This window comes from Cyprinus carpio, chromosome A25 (assembly GCF_018340385.1).
Source record: "Cyprinus carpio isolate SPL01 chromosome A25, ASM1834038v1, whole genome shotgun sequence".
NCBI lineage: Eukaryota > Metazoa > Chordata > Actinopteri > Cypriniformes > Cyprinidae > Cyprinus > Cyprinus carpio.
In genome coordinates, this window is record NC_056596.1 from 2,723,406 (window position 1) to 2,744,135 (window position 20,730).

Genomic DNA, 20,730 nt, shown 5'->3' on the forward strand with positions numbered 1-20,730 from the left:
CATTCTCATAACGTTTTCAAAATGATGAAATGGAATGTTTCTCTAATGTTTGAATAACTAAGAAGAAATTTACTTTATACTGTACTGTAAATAAAATGGGTGTTTTATATGTTGAGAGAACCTTCAAATGTAACATTCTCAAATGATAGAATAGAATGTTCCTATAATCTTCACATAATCAAGAAGAAACGTCTTAATACAGAAAAAAAAAACCTGGACGTTTTTAATGTTTAAAAACATTTTCATATCTTAATGGGAATGTTATCAAAACATTCTCAGAACATATTTTTTGTTAGTTCATACAGTTGAATAACAAGCTATTCTGGTCGATGGATGTAGGTGTGAAACTCTTCCGTGTGGTATCAGCGCTTTGTGTTTGTATGATACTGATAAAACTTTACATAGTCAAATGCTTATGTGCAGAGCTTTCATATTGTTCTGAGAACAGCCTTTGTTTTTCACTTTGCTTAAGGTTCAGGATTTCACTGATTTAACAGCTTTCAGATCATCGCATAGTGTCCCATAGTTCTTGTGTGGCTCTAAATGGCCTGTTATGTATAGTTTTATATGTAAGTCTCTGATTGGTCAAAGCGGGTGGGTTATTGTCCAGCTAAAATGGTCCGTTGTTGTGTGTGTTTGTCTAGTTTTTTCTCTTTGAGCTGAATGGACAGGTAATGGACAGATTGCTTTCAATCATAAAGCAACAATCAACAGTAGCTGACGTTTATTGACACAAGATGATTGAAAAGTAAATCAAAGTTTATATTTGCAGTAAACCGTTGTTCTTTTTTTTCTTTTCGTGTATCTTTTGTGTGGACGACAGTGAGAACATTTGATGAGGCTCTTATCTATGTTTTACACACAGACATCTCTGCATATCGACCAGATGGCAGTGTTACCATCAATTTCACAGCAAGTTTGACATTTCTGTGCAGTTCATTATGTAAAAACAGAGGACATTTGCTTTAATGTGGTTTTAAGTAGGAACTAAAGCATTGAAAAGTGAAGCTAAAATGTATATAGCTTTACTGAGACACATCTCATTTTATTACTGTTCAAGTAAATGTTTGAAGTGAACTCATAATAGATCTTATGATTTTTTTTTTTTTTTTTTTTTTTGATTGAATGGACAGTTCATGTTACTTTTTAAGGGTTCAGTCTCAGCATCAGTTTTGTTTTCTCCAAACAGTCTCAGTGATACTGGATATCATCCAGATTAAGGCCAATGAATAAAACACCGTGATAAGAGATACACCACAGATTACAAGTTCTGGATGCACAACTATGTAATTGAGAGGCACTGCAATAAAACCAGAGCGTTGCAATCTGTCTCACAAACTCATTTACACACACGTTTGACTAGGTATCTAAATAAGGGCATACCATAGACTTTTATTGTTTTTATACTGTATAAAGTTATTTACTACAGACTAACTCAAACCCTTGACTGCAAAGAAAGCCGAGTTATCGTTAAAATGAAAGCTTCCAGCTGCAAAGCATTTTTGAGTTTTCTCAACTTCAGTAATTGTGGCAACTAATTTTTTGAAAGTTTGTTCACTCTAAACAACATTTTAAGTTACATCAACTTTCCTCAGCAAGTTTACGCATTTGTTTAAACTTAAATAAAAGATTAAAGAAAATTCTGTTTTAACTTATAAAATTAGGAAATATTCATTTTAGCAAACCAAATCAAAAGGAACACTAATCACAGTAATGACTTTTGAAAAATAGAACTATCAAAAACACTAAATAGGCATTTTATAAATGCTTTAATTCAGACACATCCTTACAATTAAGTGTAACCTACACATCCTTACAATTCTCCATGTTTTGACCAAACAAGCAAAATTAAATAATTCAAGTTTCAAAACACTTTTTGTCAAGAAAAAGTCTTTAACAGAAATAAATGTGGTGTCACATGACAGAATTAGTCTATATGCAGTGCCCGTAGTTTTGCTCCCATTAAAGCGCAGTTTCTCTGTAATTATAAGCAGCTCATACTTAATTACCTAAAAGTTGTCTTTATTTACTTTCTTGTAATTTCAACATTTTCTACATCAGATAGTTCATTCAAATTTTGAAATAGTTTGTTTTTAAAGTATATATATATATATATGTATATATATATATATAAATATATATATATATATATATATATATATATATATATTTTTTTTTTTTTTTTTTTTTTTTTTTTTTTTATAATTTAATATTTTAGTGACTTTATGGACCAAAATTTGAAAACAGAATGGTTTAATTGACATAAAAATCAGCATACAATCAATGGATTACTTAATTTTTTTTTTTTAACAGTGTTCCTTAAAAAGAGAATTTTGCATTTTAGACATTACTTATACAATACATTGTTAATTGCTTTTCCGCAGATTTAGCTCACATTTAGGGGCAATTTTAAGCATGGACATTCAATCTGACCAAAAATATGTATATCTGTTTTTCAAAACAGTATGCAAAACAGTATGCACAGTAAACATTACAAACGAGTAGCATACCGCATTTGTCACATGACCTCACTACATGTTTAATTCAGCAAGTGTAAAACAAATAAGTAAATAAAGTCATTGTATAACACACACATACTGTAAATACAGTAGATATTTATTTTGCATTTTAGTAATTTTTATGACATTTTTTGTCAGTTTAATTAATAGAGTCAAGGTATTTATGTTGAAATTTGCAGTTGATTTTGCTTTTGGTTTATTCATTGCACTGGAAATGGAAGGTTGAGCACATTGCATTGTGGGTTACATGACCTTAGGCAGTGTGCTCTGATTATATACTACACATTTTGGCAAATGTAGAAGGTCTTCTAGATGTGACATGCATTCAGAAAATTAGCATATTTTACACAGCATCCTTACTGCATACTGTAGAAATAAATAGTAGTGTAGTATGACTTGAATGATTGTTGAGATTCTGAAACCAGTGAATGTGGATTTGAGGAGGAAACATTACTGAAATGTGTCATGATCACTTCATTCATTGATTCCAGTAATGGGAAAGACAGCCCTTGGTCTCCTGTACCTCTGACACACCTTCCTCGAGGTGGACATCACAAACATGAGCTCAAAGTCCTTTTATGTTGATCCTCATCTCATTCTGGAAGTGACTTTAATATTTTATGGTTATACTGTTATGACAGCCATACTGTTATGATTGAGTGTACGTGTCTTTCGTATAATGTCCGTGTTTAGTCTATAGTCCACATCCACTCAGCTGATCATGTTGTGTTAATTATACAATGACTTTTCAGGGCCTCTGACCTTTTGTTTAGGGTGGATTAAAGCCTAATTATATATATTAGAAATACAGATTTATTTATATAGGCATCCCTCATATAAGTATTTCACATTATTGAAATATTAACACATTATTGCCACTAACATGCAAATTAAATTAAAAAGAATGTTTTTTTTTCTAGGGGTTTTAAGTGCATATTGTTTTATTAGCGAGTCTAGGTATAAACACACACACACACACACACATGCAGAGGTTCTCCGGTGATCCAGAAACACACATGCCCTCTCATCAGTTAATTGCCGAGCCGGAGAGTTTATTTTTGTGTAAAGCCTCAGAGTGTGTAATTAATTAAGCGTCTGGAAAATGTCCGCGTCCCGGGCAAAGGCAGGTCTTGTTTCAGGCTGGGCTGCCAGCCTGCTGTTGTCTGCTCCAGCATCTTTACGGGACAGCGGACAGCAGAGCATGCACTGTACAACCAAAGCAACACTGCGGTTCATCACACCCTGGTACCGTGGTAAAGTGAGGCATCTGATACACTTCATAAACTCAGATAGTGATATACAACACACGAAGACTGTCTGTGTAACAGGAAATGTTCCAAAACCTTGGGCTAACATTGTGTAAATGCTGCGTATGTGTTTTTAATTGTTCCTAAAATGTTAATGGAATGCTCGTAATGCAAGTTTTCACAATGAAATGAGAAAACATTCTTGGTACAAGTGTTTTAACTGTTAAAATTTGCTCCCAATTATTTTTTTCAGAATTTTTTGTGGATGGCATGATTTTGAAACAGTAGTTTTGGTTGTTCCAACTCTAAATTCTAAGGGTATGTAGCTGATGTAAAATGCGGGTAAATGTTATGCTAAAGTTTAAATAATGTTATTTTCTTAAATTACTTTGTTACTATGATCAACATGGAGTGATTAGAAAATGTTGTGTACCTGTAAATGTTGTGTATATGCTTTTAAATATTCCTAATGTTAATTAAATATGCTTTTGTTATTATTATTTGTTGCAAACAAATATTATTTGAGAAAACATTTGAACTGTTAAAGTTTTTTTCCCACTCACATAAAATGATCAATAATCCCTAAATTCATCATTTTTAGTTAAAAGCTGATAAATGTTATGCTGATGTTTAAATAATGTTCTACTAATATTAAGAAAACCATGGGTTAATGTTGTATAAATGTTGTGTATATGTTTTTATCATTTTGATGTTAGCATTTAATGCAAGTTCTCACTATGAAATGAGAAAACATTACTTGAAATGTTGAAGATTTTTCCTTCCCTACAAAAATGACAAATAATTCCTTAATGTATCAGTTTTTAGTTTTGAATAAGTCAAATAATGTGGATGGCATGATGCTAACGCTTAAATAGCATTCTTCTCAAATGATGAAAATTTAATGTTACTTTAATAGACATTGAGTGATTAGAAAATGTTTTTTGAACTTAAATTTGACTGTTTGAAAAATAGAATACATGCACATTGATTATTCAAGAGCTGAGCTAATTGCAGATAGGATGCAGACAGTCAGTTCATGCTCTGTTTGATGCTTTTACAGTTCTTTAAAGGAGTCATATGCCTCAAGAGTCACACAGAGATCAATTATTCACAGCGGCCAGGACTGAGCAAGAAAGAAACAATGGAAAGACCTTTGAAAGAGAGAAGGGTGGAGGCGTGGAAAACAAAAATAGCACAGTGTTTAGCGAGAGATTAAGATGAAGTAAACTGAAAGTTTGTGACTGAAATTAAAGAGGCAGTTAAAGAGTCATTAGTGCATTACTGCTGAATTCAGTCTTCAGACACACCCTGTGGGAAGTTTAGGGACATATAGTACAGAATGATGTTTAGTTTTATTGTAATTGCTGTGCTGTGTTTCATATCCTGTGGTGCAGTTTGGTGTAAATGACTTATTCTGCCTCTCTCTTTGTTGCAGGTGGATGTCGTAGAACATGAATGCTTTGGGGACCCCAACAAAACCAAGCAAGTAAGTCTCAGAGTCGAAACATACTCTTATACACAGTTGAACTTGCTCGCTTTTAACCATGCAAGCTCAACTTTTTCATAATGTGTTTATAATGCAGTGTGAGTACACCATTTTGAATAGCATCTCACTGAGTAAGCTTATTAAAGGAACAGTTCACCCAAAAATGAAAAGTGGCTGAAAATGTGCACGACCTCAGGCCATCCAAGATGTAGATGCGTTTGTTTCTTCATTAGATTTGGAGAAATGTAGCACTGCATCACTTGCTCAGCAATGGATGCTCTGCAGTGAATGGGTGCCGTCAGAACGAGAGTCCAAACAGCTGATAAAAACATCACAATAATCCACACCTCTCCAGTCCATCAGTTAAGGACTTCTCAAGTGAAAAGCTTTGTGTTTTTACTTCAAACCGTCGTTTCCAGCTCTATCTATACTATGGCTTTCTCCAGTGAAAAAGTTGTCTCGTCTGAATCAGTAGAGAAATATGCACAGATCAAACACTATTTATAGGCAAAAACAGACCAAACGTTTGCAGATTTTAATGTAAGACGACATCAGTAGATGGACTTGTTAATTGGAGGAAGCATTATTATGGATTTTGGACTCATATTTTGGCCAGCAGTGATGGTTTTGTAGTGAAAACACTGCAACTTTTCACTTCACAACACATTAACTGATGGACTGGAGTGGTGTGGATTATGATGTTTTTATCAGCTGTTTGGACTCTCATTCTGACGGTACCCATTCACTGCAGAGGATCCATTGCTGAGACAGTGATGGAATGTTAATTTTGGATTAAAAATATATATATATATATTATCTTGAATGGACAGAGGGTGAGTACAATAAATTTTAAACAGTAAATTTTCATTTTTGTGAAATTTTTCAAACTATAATTACCTTCGTAGTGAGGTGTATTACGAAACATAAGAGGACAGCGTGCTTACAGTGCAGTAGCTCAATGCATTTGTGTACTTTCAGATAGCATGTTTCTGGCATTATATGCATGTAAAAAGAATGTAGCTTTTACTAATGTTTTTTTAGTACCTTCACACGCCTAACCAAACATCCCGTAGTTAGTGATTTTTTTTTTTTTTGTGAGATTGTGTGTGTGTGTGTGTGTGTGTGTATTACAGTTAACAGAGCAGCACTGTTTTGGTTTGTTTGTGTTTGTTTTTCTTGTTGTGTTGAACCTCTCTTTCTCTCTCTCTCTCATACCCCCTTCCCTCACTCCCATATGCTCTCACAACCTGAAGGTCTTTCTAATCAGTCTTGCTCAGTCTGTGTCCAGTGTTCACATTAGACCAGGACACAGAGTGTGTACCATTTGAGTATTTTAATCAAAACTAAAGACTGTAAAGTAATGAAGAGCAGACATCGTCCTCCACCCTCCTCATCCTCCTTTGCTCTTCTTTGCAGTGGGGTGGCCAGATCGGACAGCAAGATCAGTGCCAAAACCCTGTTCGGTAAGTAAACATCACATTTATTTCAAAATTAAAGGTGCTGTGAGCAATTTCTTCCTTTTTTGCTTTGTCCATAAGTAAACAAATACAATTGTACTTTCAATACAAGTTGTACTTTCAATATATATATTGGTTTTTTGATAAATTTATTAATTTTTTTTTTGTTTATATATAAGTTGTTACATATGATATATATATTGAATATAATGTGCTAAAAGCACATTTAAAATGTTTTGTACACTTTATTTAGCAGTTGTTACAATTCGCTAAAAAATAGCATAATAAAATGAGCCTTATTAAACAAACATACAAATTTTTCAGTAAATTCTATAAAAAAATCAATAAATTCAATAAAAAATTCAATAAAATTATTTAATTTTTACTTTAAGTAGAATAAAATAAATTATTAGTTTACTTTAAATATATGAAATAAAATAGCTAAAAGCACCTTTAACATGTTATACACACTTTATTAAGATGTTAGGGAGAGAAGTTATGTGCTAAAACAAATATGATGAGCTTTATTTATGGAAAATATAACAAATACTAATTTTTAAATAAAAATAAAATTAAATATTCTACTTTAATAATATTCTAACTAATATTAATATTCTTCTACAAATAATTAAAATAAATAATTTTATTTTACTTTACATGTATAAAATTGAATAGCTACTTGAACATGCGTTTTATATACTTTATTAAATTGCTATGTTAAAACATGATCTTCTAAAGCAAATGTAATGGGCCTTTAAGAAACAAATAAAATGCTTGTTTTTAAATTCAGTCTTTCGCTAATTTTTCCACTTAAATAGGTGTAACATTTCACACAAGAAAAGTTTTATGAATAATTTACACAAATTCATTCAGCTTGTTTTTCATCAATAAGGCTCGATGTTTACCTGTGATGTAGCTGTGTATAGGATGTAGTTTATTGTGTGTATTTTTCTATGGCTCTAACCTCCTCTATGACGTCACATCCTGTTTCCTTTGAACTGACAGTCAGCACGTCACTGTACGATATGTAAACACGCTGGTCGTACAGTAGGACATTTGCATGAGCATCACACACACTCATAGACCTCGCTGCGATTCAGCTAAACCATAACAATCAGACATTTCCCTATCAAATGAGTGTGCCAGGATATTTCAGACTGACTTCACACTATTGAGACAGAGAAATCACTTATAACCATTTACTTTAGTTGCTCATATCTGGTGTATTTTACTTTAGGAAATATTATTGATATGTAGACTTATATGCTTCAGTTCATGTCTGATCACATATGACCATACGTCCTGACCGGGATTTCTGAATTGCCTAAAATGTCTGGGTTTTGGCTTCAGTCCATACCTTCAGCAAGTATGAAAACAATAGGAAGACAAGGCTAAAACCCAGACATTATGGACTTATGGTCATCCTGCAAGTTTATATCAAGCAAATGAGTTTATATCTCAAAATTCTGACTTTTCTTCTCTCACAATTCTGTGTTTTTATCTAGCAATTCTGACTTTGAAGAAGAACATCCGAACTGTGAGATAATAAGTTGCAATTATCGTTTTTATTTTATCCCGTGTTGGAAACAAGCTCCCATACTGAATAACTTTCTTCCACTATAAAGAATCTTTTGTGCAATAAAAGGGTTCTATGAATGTTAAAGGTTCTTCATGGAACCATCGATGCAAAGAACCTTTATTTTTTAGTTCATGGAGCAGATATATGCTTATATAGTCATAAACGGACTTTCTTACTGCGAATAGTGGAGACATGAGTGCTGAATTTGAATAATGCCCGCTTTAAGTAAATGCATGGAGCATGATGTTTATCATGCGGCTGTCGTCATAACGACTAGGTGTGTGTGTCTCCGGGGGTGTGCGTCTCATCCTAAATATACACACTGCCTGCTTCTGTGCCCAGCCGGGTGTGTCTGGAAAAAGGGGGCGTATGCTCAACCCGGTCTGACATGTACATAAAAGAGGCTTTTTTGATCTTTAGAGAAAACAAGAATGAAAGCAAGAGAGGGCAACATGCAGAAGACGAGAGTGATCCTTCCTGCTCTTAATCTCTGAATCATTTCTTGTTTCCCAGAAGCTCAAACACTTAAAGGGCCGTTGGTTAACGGTTTATTGTAATGAGGTTGAGAGTGAAACAGTGACAGTGTTTTGACAGTTGACTGATGGGCTTTGGAAGGTGTTCACCTACTGTACAGTAATACTGGCTGAAGCTAGAATGTCCAGTTCATATTTCACCCCAAACTCATGGAAAAATAATAAATAGTTATATTTTGCTTAAAGAAAACAAAGCCTATTCTTAAGATTTTAAAAACTATTTTCATGACACAAGCACATTTGCAGCCAAATGTTCAAAATCTCGTAACTGTAATGCAATTGGATGATTTTATTTTTGAACAATTCTCATGATTGCTCTAGGATTCTCAGACAGATTCTCAAATTATTATTATTATTTTTTTTTTACATGGAATTAACGTTAAACGTTTATTATATCAAGATGATTTGAGATTTGAGTGAATAAATAATATAGGGTAAATAATGCAAATTATTTACATAAATTATATTTTTGCATTAGAGTAATGAGAATAAAAATATTTTGCATTGATAAAAAAAGTAGCATTAAAAGTCACAAAGCAAAATATTTTAATAAACCTAATTTTCTTTATGCAAATTATAATTTCTTATGTTTTTAGAGATTGAAATGAAATATGACCAGGGCATGTTCTTTACAGGATTTGTGCAATTCACCCGTGTGTTTATGTGTGTGTGCATTTATGCACCTGAGTCTTACATCACAGACACAACATGTTTTTGTGTTCTGCACTCTGGCAATGACCCATGGGACGGTACACAGTCCTGCCAAGGGAACACAAATGCACACATGCACAGTCAAACCTGATGCTCTTGCAAAGGTTCGCATTTCTGTTTGCTCTTACGCACTGAGCCGTGCCTTAAAATCTGTTCCTGTGGTTTGGTTTTATTGTGTCATGTACTCGGTTTAAACCTTACTTCCCATCAGCCCTCTGCAAACCAATCCATGCAACAAAAAAAATCAGCAGCATCATGTTCGCAAAAAGTCCATGCAAATGATCTGGAACGCTTCAAACCCCATACACTTACTGTATCACGCAATCACAGATAAATGAGTGAAACACATTGTCTGATTGACTGGCTCAGGACAGCATTACAACTGCTGGACTTCCGTAAACAGTAATGTAGAATGTTAAATCTATGGAAGCCTGTTTCTCTAATGGGATTTTAAAAAGGGAATGAACTGCCTTTTTATTATTGTGTACTGTTCTCTATGGTCCACTTATAATGTTATCGAAATTCTTAAAATTTAGGAGTAATAGGCTATTTTCTGTTCTGTTTTGACCCTTCATCAGAACGCTCTGTTTGAATAGGTGTGGTGGATTGTAGACTCAGAAGTAAACGCCCACTGCTGTGATTGGCTAACAGTTGTGTATGTTTGACAGCCTACAGCCTTCACAGATGGACGCTGCTGTGATTTAGTTCAAAATCGCATTAATACTCAGCACATATCAAATGATCTGTAATAACAGACAAAGCAGTCTGTGACCACGTAATAAAAACAGTTCCTCACACTTGTGTGTTGTGACATTACTATTGATCCAATATATTCAGCACGGCATCGTCTTTTAGTTTCAATCTTTCTGAAAATCCTGCGTCTAATTGTGCCTTGTTTGTAAACGAATCCACGGTAAAATGAAGTGAACAAAAGAACAAAAGTTCAAGTCTTGTTGTTTTCGGAGCATCTTTATCGTTTGGTTTCAGTGTAGACCTGCGTTTGCCTCTCTCGTTATTTGCAATACATGTGTGAATCAGTGGGTGGAGCTAAACAGACAGTGATGTAGCAGCAGACATTGATCTTCTTCTGCAGAGGTGGGCTTTAGCCACACCATTACATCATAAAGTGTCAAATTCCACAACCTGTCATTTTGGCAGATTGGCTTCAACATAAGCTGTTTTTAGACCAACAAGAAAGTGTTTTGAAACTTACAGGATGTTTTTATAGTACAATGACCTCTTATATGTCAAAAGATCAAGGGAATTTTGATTTCTCAGTTCATGATCCTTTTAAATAAATGAAAAAACTTACATTACAATTTGGATGCTTTATCTCGTAATTCTGGAAAAAATGTACAATGTTAAATCACAAATAGGAGATGCAAACTTGAAATTCTGAGAAGAACAGTTGGAATTCTGAGATTTTAAAAAAGTAATTTCCTTTATTTTTGTTCTGTGGTGGAAACAAAGAAAACAGAATTGCGAGATGTAAATTTAGAATTGAATTATTTTAAATTTGGAATTGCGAGATGTAACCTCAGAATTGTGTAAATTGCGTACACTCTTAAAAATAAAGGTGCTTCACGGTGCCATAGAAGAACCTTTAACATCTCAAGAACCTTTCTGTTTCATAAAAGGTTCTTTGTGGCGAAAAAAGGTTCTTCAGATTACAAAAAAGTAAGAAAGAGATGGTTTCTTTAAAGAACCTTTGACTGAATAGTTCTTTGTGGAACCAGAAATGGTTCTTCTATGGCATCGCTGTGAAGAACCTTTAAAGCACCTTATTTTTAAAAATGTTAAAGTTTCAATGGTGAGATATAAATTAAGAGTTGTGAGATGTAAACTTTTAAATGTGAGCTGCAAACTTACAATTGTGAGACGTAAACTTAGAATTGCAAAATGCAAATTCAGAATTTTGAGTTTATATCTCACAGTTCTGACTTTTTTTTTTTTATCAGAATTGCAAGATAAAAAAAAAGTCAATCACTTTTCACAATTTTTTATCCTGTGGCAGAAAAGGACTTCCATAGCCTTCTGCTGCTTCTCTCATTGCTTTCAACTTCTGTGCATTTTCCTTTCTATTGGAGTTTCTGATTGGTCAGGATCTGTGCTTATGATGGTAAGAGGTCACTCACCCCATACGACAAAAATTTCCATACTGCCTAAATTATTTTCCATACCAAGGCAAGGCATAGCAACCACACAATAATGCAACGCCCATGTGGTTTAATATATAAACTGTTGACTCTGCAAGTAAGAATGGTGCTTTGAAACTGTGAGCACAGAGGATGCTGTGTGTGTTTGTAGGTGTGGTTGTTGTGGCCCATGTGTAACAGATGGCGTTCCCTGAATTGTTTCCAGATGGGACACTCTAGCCGTTTGGCATGGCAGCATCTCGACAGGTGATGCTTGTACCTGCTGAGGGGATTGAGAGTGAGACAGGTTTTGTCTTGATGGCAACTGTTTATTTAGATTGTTGCGGTGTGTGACATGAGACCATATTCACAACCTATTTTACCTCCGAGATGTAATTATGAAGGAAAAAGAATATGAAAATATTAAAAAATGTCAACCGGGACCATCAGTAAAAGGTGAAAACTGTTTTTAGTTGACAGCTGGTTGAAAAAATAGGTTGACGTTTGGAAAACTTTAAATACACACTATAGTCCGTAAGATTTTTTAAAATAAATGAATGCTTTTATTCAGCAAGAAGGCATTACACAGATCAAAAGTGACAGTAAAGACTAAAAAATATCATGATTTCCATAAAAACATTAAGCAGCATAACCCTTTTCAATATTTACAATGATAATAAATGTTTCTTGAGCAGCAAATTGTCATATCAGAATAATTTCTGAAGGATTGTGCGACACTGAAGACTGAAGTATTGATGCTGAAAATTCAGCTTTACGTCACAGGAAGAAATTACCTTTTTAAAGTATATTGAAATATAAAAGTTATTTTAAATAAATGCAACCTTTGTGAGTAAAGAGTCTTCTTTCAAAAACATTTTAAAATCTTACTGACCCCATTTAAATTAAATTAAATTAATTTTTTTTTTTGGAGTTTTAAACAGTAATTACAATAATTATTGCAATGAAAATGAAGGGGGGAAAGACCCCTTACATTTTGAACAGTATTGTAATATAAAACAAATTAGTGTTTCAAACTTCTGTTGAAGAAAGTTCACATATCTTTTATTGACCTTCATGTCATACCAAACTTTTTTTGCAGAATAAACGAAGATATTTCAAAACGTCTCTGTGTGTAATTTTGTCTATAAAATAAAATTTAAGTAGTTTGGACCCCAACATTCTTCAAAATTATTATTAAATTTTAGTTGTTTTGGACCCAAACATTCTTCAAAACGTCATCTTTTGTGTTCCACAGAAGAAAGAAAGGCTGAGTGACAGAGAGGTGAGACAGATTGTGTTACTGGACCTCCAGCAGTCACGTTAGGACAGCGCTTGCCTGACGCTGTGTGTGCAAATATGCATGTGTTTGAGGGTCAAAGGTTTCTGGCAGAGAGATTTTCTACCAAAGGCCATCTTTTATTCTTGTTTAAATTGAAGTTCATGTGCGATAAAGTGCCATCAGGTTGCAAACTGAAGCTGGAAAGCATAAATATTGTGAGGAGAAGAAATGTGCTTGTGTCATACTAAAATCTAAAGGAAACAGCAACACTGAAAGAAAAATAAAATCTGGTGTCTACTCAGTATTTTTGTTTTTCAGTAAAACATCCAAACCTTCTTAAATCAAGATATATTTCCTAAAATGATTTTTTTTTTCAGAAAACAAGACATTAAAATGAAGTGACTTTGTGCTTAAAACAAGAATGAATATCTGCCAGAAAATTTAACTTGAGAGAAGCAATGTGCTCAGTACTTATTTATTTTTATTTATTTTTTTCCATTGAAACATCTAAATATTCTTAAATCAAGGTACATTTACTTGAGAAGCAACAATGTTTCAGAAAACAAGAATTTATATTTGATCAAAATTACAAGACTTAAAAACGCTTAAAACCCTTTCAGTTACGGTTATTTTTCTGACCTCATTGGAGGTTATTTTTTTCTTGTTTCAAGTGTAAACTCACTTATTTTTTTTAAGTGACCAGAAATACTTGACATCCTTTTGCAAGTAAAACTATCTTGATTTAAGAATGTTTAGATATTTTTACTGGAAAACAAGACAAAAATACTAAAAAGTGTTTTTAAAAATATTTTTTGCATTGAATTACCTAGTGAAAATATTCCTTTTAATGCTAAGATGCTGATCTTTCATAGCTTGGTTTTTTGTTATCATTATTTTTTTTTAAATTACATTTCATTTAAGTAACTTTGTCTCAAATGTTTCTTTTATATCTCCTTAAGAGAAATAAAACAAACAAACAAACAAACAAAAAAGTCACAAATTAATTGATTTATTTTTACAGAAAGAGTAAAGCTATAAAATGAATGTGAATAATTTCATGAGAAATATTTGAGTTCACTTTGAGACACTTTTGAGATCTTTTCTAAACTGCTGGGATCTTTTCCTCACGTTATAAATGAGAATACTAAACCTCCATTTACACTCATTGCTATCTAGGAGAAACAAATGAGATAATAAAGAGATGAAATTGGTGGAGCTCCAGTTACTAGAAAAGCAGGTTGAGGTTCTTCTGAGTGTGAGTTTAATTGCTAGCGTTGAATTGGCATTACAATTATTGTCAACCCAGAATTGTGAGAAGCTGGAGTTCGTCCCGTGCGATGTCTAAATCTCCCTCGTTGCGAGCTGTCGACAAGCTGCGAAGCGTTTGGAGTAAATGTCAGACATGAATAACTCATGCACGCAGCTCGACTTTCACAAAGACTCTCTCCATCCAGCAGGAAGAGAGAAAAGAGTGTGACGAAGACTTCCTGGAGAGATGGAGAGAGAGATAAAGGGAGGATGTGCTGGAGGAGGGGTGTGAAAGAATGTAGCTCTGAAATGTGATCCCGTAAAGCAGCTGATAAGAACGCGTGCTCATTTAGAGGTAATGATTAGCTCTGGTCACTTAACCCCAGAGATCCACACGGGCCGATGACCCCTCTCCTGCTATCTCTCTCTCTCAATTCAGTTTAATGTACTTTATTCAGTTTAATGTACTTAAATGTGACATTAAAGACATCTACAATACAATTACAAAAAAAAATCTATTTCAAATAATTGCTGTTCTTTTGAACTTTCTATTAAAACATACTGTTTTCAACATTGATAAAAATAAGAAATATTTGTTGAGCAGCAAATCAGCATATTACAATGATTTCTGAAGGATAATGTGACACTGAAGACTGGAGTAATGATGCTGAAAATTCAACTTTGCGTCACAGGAATAAATTACAATTTAAAGCATATTAGAATAGAAAACAGTTATTTTAAATTGTAATAATATTTCACAATTTTACTGTATTTTTGATCAAATAAATGCAGCCTTGCTAAGCAGGTAACTCATTAAAACATTAAAGAAATATCAATACCCCCAAACTAAATTAAATTAAATTAACTAAATTAAATTAAATTTAAAATAAAATAAAATAAAATAAAATAAAAAATATTAAATATTAAATTATTATTGTTAAATATTACATTTAATAAATATTATTCATGATTAAATAATAATTTAATTAGGTCACACACACACACACACACACACACACACACACACACACACACACATAGTGATTCATGTATCACATTCAGTCACCATGACAACATGCCACCGGTCCATACCTGGTTTATGTAACTATTTAAAACATAACCTTGTTATCAGCAGTCTTACGGTGAGCCGTAATCTGACCTCAAAAGAACACCATAAACATACTGTAGTTCAATGCTAAAACAAGTTTTCAAGAGAGAATCACCTTTGATTCTGCTCTTTAACCTTGAACTAAACTTAAAACGTCTGTTAAATGGCTTTTAAACCTTAAATGAGCCATTGGCTGTAGTCCTGCAGTGTTTGCCTAAGAGAGACTTCTCATGTTTTTCCTCACAAAAAGACTCATTTCTTTTCTAGAGATCAGATGAGCTCTCAAGAATGGCTCAGACTTGCTCAGAATTGCTGAAGTTTGCAATTAAAACTCTCCTGAGAATAAATGAGCAACATATGAACACTCCAACTGGTTTGAGTTGATCCGTCTTACCGAGCTAAAAACGTGATGTTGAGTGTTTTGTAAAACACACTGCCCTGAGCTGATTTATAGGACCGCTGATAAACAAACAACGATATGATATTGAAGTCGTAGATTGGGGGGGGGGGTTACATGTGTTACACAGTTTGACCTTTGACCTCGAATAAAAGAGGCAGGTGAAACACGATTCCCAGCCTGTCAGAACGTTTCCTCTCCGTAAGTCCATCAGTTCATAGCATTACCGGTGGAAGGCAACAAATTTTTACGCAAGTGAAACCATGCAGATTTTTAACACAGATTTGTAGACAGGAAGTTGAATTTTAATTAATTGGTTTGAAAGGTAGGACTGAGAATTTTTATTCTTGTTATGAGTTGAAGGTTTTTTAATAATCTTCTCGTTTTGTTGATAAACAACAGTGAACAAGCATTGTATCGCTAACTGTATTGATGTGTGTTGGTGTTTCATGTTCATAATGCAAATGTTGACTGGTGTTTTATCAGTTTCTCTGTTCGTGTACATGAAACATCTCTTTTAAGTGGTCTAGACGGTCTTCTTACGCCAAAATGTGGCACTATTCAGGTTAGTTTGTGTGTTGTCTGGACATTCAACTTGAGTATTTATATCCGTTGCATGAATCTCTCTCTCTCAAAAAAAAGGACTTTACATAAGAGGAAACAGTCAAAACACAGATAGTGTCTTTTTCCTCTAGCAAGTCTGTGAATAGTGTCTCATATGTCTGTGTTCGTGTCTCAATTTCTTTCAGAGCAACGCAAGAAGTACTCAAACTCGAACGTCATCATGCAAGAGACGTCGCAATATCATGTGCAGGTGAGCGAGACTCTAAACTTTCTTTGTCTTGAGCCTTTTACTTCTGTTTCTTAATTCTCTCTAAGCTTGTTGTTTAGCTGAACCTCACCACAGTGTTTGGTTTAATATTTAACACGATCCAACCGATGACTTGATATTGTAAAAAAGCAGTCAGGTCACTTGATAACTGCAGAGATTTGTCAGGGCAGAGTTAACCTCCATCTGAACTGATTAAGCAATCTGTGTTCTGAAAACTGCATTATACAACGGATAGTCACAGTCCTCAGATTTGATTGGCGGAAATATAGCAATGCATTTTATGCAATGCAACCTGAAAGAACCCAGCAGAACGAGTGAATTAGCCATGCACAAGTACGTTATCATCGTGCTAATCAGCCGACACTTTGATCCAGGCCTGACTCTGTTGAACTTTGTTCTGATCTGGATTCATCATTTTGCTCGGTCTATTTTTCCACACTTTCACCCTTCACTTATTGTAAAGACTATATCGTCTCTCTTATCTCCTTTTCTCGCCCTCAAACACAGATAAAGTTGATAAACGCCCTTGCCAGCAGCAGTCATATCAGGTCTTGAATGCTTATACACTTGAGATATCAGAAGCATCATGCCACAGAAATCTAATAGTCTAATATTTTTGGCTTAATAATTAATGTGAATATTATTCTGAGAACTGGCCAAAGGAGCATAAAGATCTGTAGAAGGTCTTAAAGTTGTGTTCATTATTCGATTTTTACATTTTCCGTAGAAAATATCTTGTAGAACTCACTGCAAAGAGGCTGAGGTCGCTTGGGTTGTTTTTAAGGGTATTTCTAGGAGGTTGCTACACTTTCAGAAAAAAAGGTACGAAATCTGTCACTGGGGTGGTACCTTTTCAAAAGGCACACCTTTGTACCTAAACAGTCCATATTGGTACCTTAAAGGTACATATTAATACCTAAAAGGTACAAAAGTGTACCTTTTGAAAAGGTACTGCCCCAGTGACAGCTTTTGTATCTTTTTTCTGAGAGTGTAGGGTGTTGATAGATGGTTTGATAAGGTATTTGAGTGGTTTTAGGCCATTGCTAGGCTGTTTGAGTGGTTTTAGGGCAATACTAGGTGTTTTCTAGGATGTTAGGGTGGTTTTAGGACAATTTCCAGTGTTTGGGTGGTTTTAGTGAAGTGAGTGAGTGAAGTGACGTGTGGCCAAGTATGGTAACCCATACTCTGAATTTGTGCTCTGTATTTAACCCAACCAAGTGAACACACCCGGAGCAGTGGGCAACTGGGGGTTCTGTGCCTTGCTCAAGGGTCTCGACCTCAGTCTGGTATTGAGGGCGGAAGAGAGCGCTGTACATTCACTCCCCCCACCGACAATCCCTCCTGGACCTGAGACTCGAACCCAACCTTTGGGTTACAAGTCAGACTCTCTAACCATTAAGCCACAACTGCCCCAATTTAGGGCATTGCTAGGTGTTTGCTAGGGTGTTTGGGTGGTTTAAGGCCAATTCTAGGTGGTTTCTGGGGGGTTTGAGTGGTTTTAGAGCAATTTTGAGTAGTTGCTAGGGTGTTTGAGTGGTTTTAGGGCATTGCTAGCGTGTTTGGGTGCTAAATCTAAAACCCACTGAAGAACCTTGTATATATTGTTTATACTGGTGTGTTTTGAAATCCATCACCTCAGACCAACGATCTGAAGTGATTCCCATTAGCTTGAGTATAAACAGCTCCATGGAAACCACTGACCTACTCTCTCGCAAACGTATTGTACTGTATGTGTGCAAACATTGATGACCATCCCAACACAAGCAAAGTTTAACTTTCTTTTTGTGCTGTTGAAAGTTGGTTGACTACATCCTGTTGAAGTCTTTCCACCTTCCGGGTAGAGTCTGATCAAGACGTGTCAAACGTGTTTGTGGTTGTATTGTCTGGTTAATCCACGGCAGCCATGCTGAGATCTCCATCCCTTACATAACTAGTAACAAAACTTAATCTGCTTGTAGTTAATGATTGATGATTTTTTTAATTTTTTGTTTTTTTTGGGGTGATTTTTTTTTGTATAGTTTTTTTTGTTTTAATCATGCATGATGCTTTGAATAATTTGCACACACACACACACACACACACACACACACACACACACACACACACACACACACACACACACAGGTGTGGTTAAAGTGCTGAAGTGGATATAAAAATATTATAAGGAGGCTTATGCTAACATTACTCACTCAAAATGTCAACTCTCTCAATTGTCAAAATGACAATTAATTCCTTTAAGAGCAACACCCAATGACTTTCAGAAAGAGAAAATATGTAGGTTTATTTTAGACCATAGGGATATTTACCTGATTATCTACTACTGAGAAATCACAAGTAATATCTCTTTAATATTTCAGCCTTTTCTCCTAGAATGCAATGATATTAAATGGAGAGAAACTCAAATCTGTTTAGTTTTTGTAGTCGGCACAGAAAAAAAAACAACAAAAAAAAAAACACATCGTTTACACAAGCCCAATCCAAACAAACCACAATTAAAATCCGATGTTTTGGAATGAGCCTAAATGGTCGTTTGGGATGGAAAACATATTTAAAAGAGTCCCATATTATCTGGAACTGTCTAAATGCACTCATTTTTGCTTTATCTTTCCACATAGTGAATTGTGAGACATTTACTGTATAGAGAATATTGAATAACTGAGCAAGTCAACAGTTTTGCACATTTTATGCAGGTATATGCATGAATGCTTAAAAAAAAAAAAAGTTTACTTATGTTCCCTCAAGTTCCTCAAAATTTCCATTTTCCTTTATTTTTCAGTTGTTGTACATGAAACTCTCTGAAATCATTATTATAGGACTAATAAATATTATTTAATGCACATGCAAATGACTGAAGATGTGAAAACCGAATCGTATTTATTTGCATTGCTCTAGCAATGACCTTACGCACTTGTTTGTGTGTTTGCAGCACCTGTCTACGTTCATCATGGATAAATCTGAGTCCATTGCTACAGTAGAAGACGCAATTAAGAAGCTGAAGCTGCTGGACTCCAAAGACAAAATCTGGACACAGGAAATGCTGCTGCAGGTGACGGACAAATCCATCAAACTCCTGGACTCCGAAACCAAGGTGAGCAGGATCTTTCCTTGTGTACACACAGGGAAAAAAAATCAATAGTCAATTCAAAATTGACATTGTTTACTTTCTTAATCCATGGTCCTTGTGTTTTTGTGAATGATTCATTGGTGTTTGTTATTGCAAAGAAAATATATTTTGTCTTTGTTATCATTCATCATAGGCCACGTTCACACAGAAGCAGAAAACAGGTCATCAGTCATGCATTTGAGTATTTAATAAAGTTGCATTCACACACAGTATAGTAATTTATAGGCGTTACAACCGCATTCTCGGAAAACACACGCTGTGTGAAAGGAACAGGACTGGACATCATAGTGCGAGAGAGAGCCGCTCGAGAGTCTCGGTAACTTACAGTGACTGAGAAATGAGCTGTGTGTCATCTGAAAGTTTTCAATCCATTTAGCGCACGACTCAAATGTTTGTGTCATCTGAAAGTTTTCGATCTAGTCAGTTTTTTTAAGATTTGGCAGGTGTAGTCACGGCTCGATTGCTCTCTTGTAGTGTCAGAAAGTGATAAGACTTTCAGTTTTAAGGACGTTGCCATCTTTGATATTACTTTGGTCACTGTTGCTATGATTACTGGTAAGGAATACTGACTCCTGTTGCACGTTCATACAGACAGTATCTGAGAAGCTACTGTAAGCTGCTGTGTGAATGGGACATTTCGAGACCTGCTTACACCTGTAAGTAAAATGCGGTTGTCAGTCCCAAAAACTGACAGTGTGAACATAACCACTTTTTCCACTGATGTCATCAAGGCCATGTCTCTTCAAGCAATTTCTGGCCCATTTGTTTTACATTGAAAATCCTGTGTGATACTGGATTTGCATGTTTTTACTAATTCAAAACTAGTTTGCATCTTAAATGTTCAGTAAAAAAAAATAAACACACTTGAGATCATGGAAATGAGAACCGATTGAATACATTAGCATGCTCCACACCTGTTCGTTTAACAAAGCCTCCTCTAACCCTATGGCCTAGTGAAATCTGATCTGATCTGGAATAACTGGATAGGGAGCGTTTCGTCCGTGCGAATCGTGATTGTGCTGCCATTACTCTGGTAATATGTGACCATAAATGCCAACATTACTAGATCTTTGAC

The 20,730-nt window shown here is 34.7% G+C and overlaps 1 protein-coding gene across 5 annotated transcripts in view; it reads left to right on the top strand.

The window, feature by feature from the left end:
- Nucleotides 1-20,730, top strand: part of LOC109079314 (epidermal growth factor receptor kinase substrate 8-like protein 2) — a 34,667-nt gene that overhangs the window by 3,973 nt on the left and 9,964 nt on the right. The window contains exons 2-5 of one of the 5 annotated variants that reach the window (XM_042715039.1): nucleotides 5,202-5,252; nucleotides 6,669-6,715; nucleotides 16,449-16,513; nucleotides 19,458-19,619. In XM_042715039.1, the coding sequence (XP_042570973.1) occupies nucleotides 5,218-5,252; nucleotides 6,669-6,715; nucleotides 16,449-16,513; nucleotides 19,458-19,619 (309 nt within the window). In that variant the 5' untranslated portion in view covers nucleotides 5,202-5,217. Of the gene's footprint in view, nucleotides 1-5,201; nucleotides 5,253-6,501; nucleotides 6,716-15,881; nucleotides 16,025-16,185; nucleotides 16,265-16,448; nucleotides 16,514-19,457; nucleotides 19,620-20,730 lie in introns of those variants that run through there. The other 4 variants (XM_042715042.1, XM_042715041.1, XM_042715040.1 and 1 more) reach the window with 4 other exon arrangements.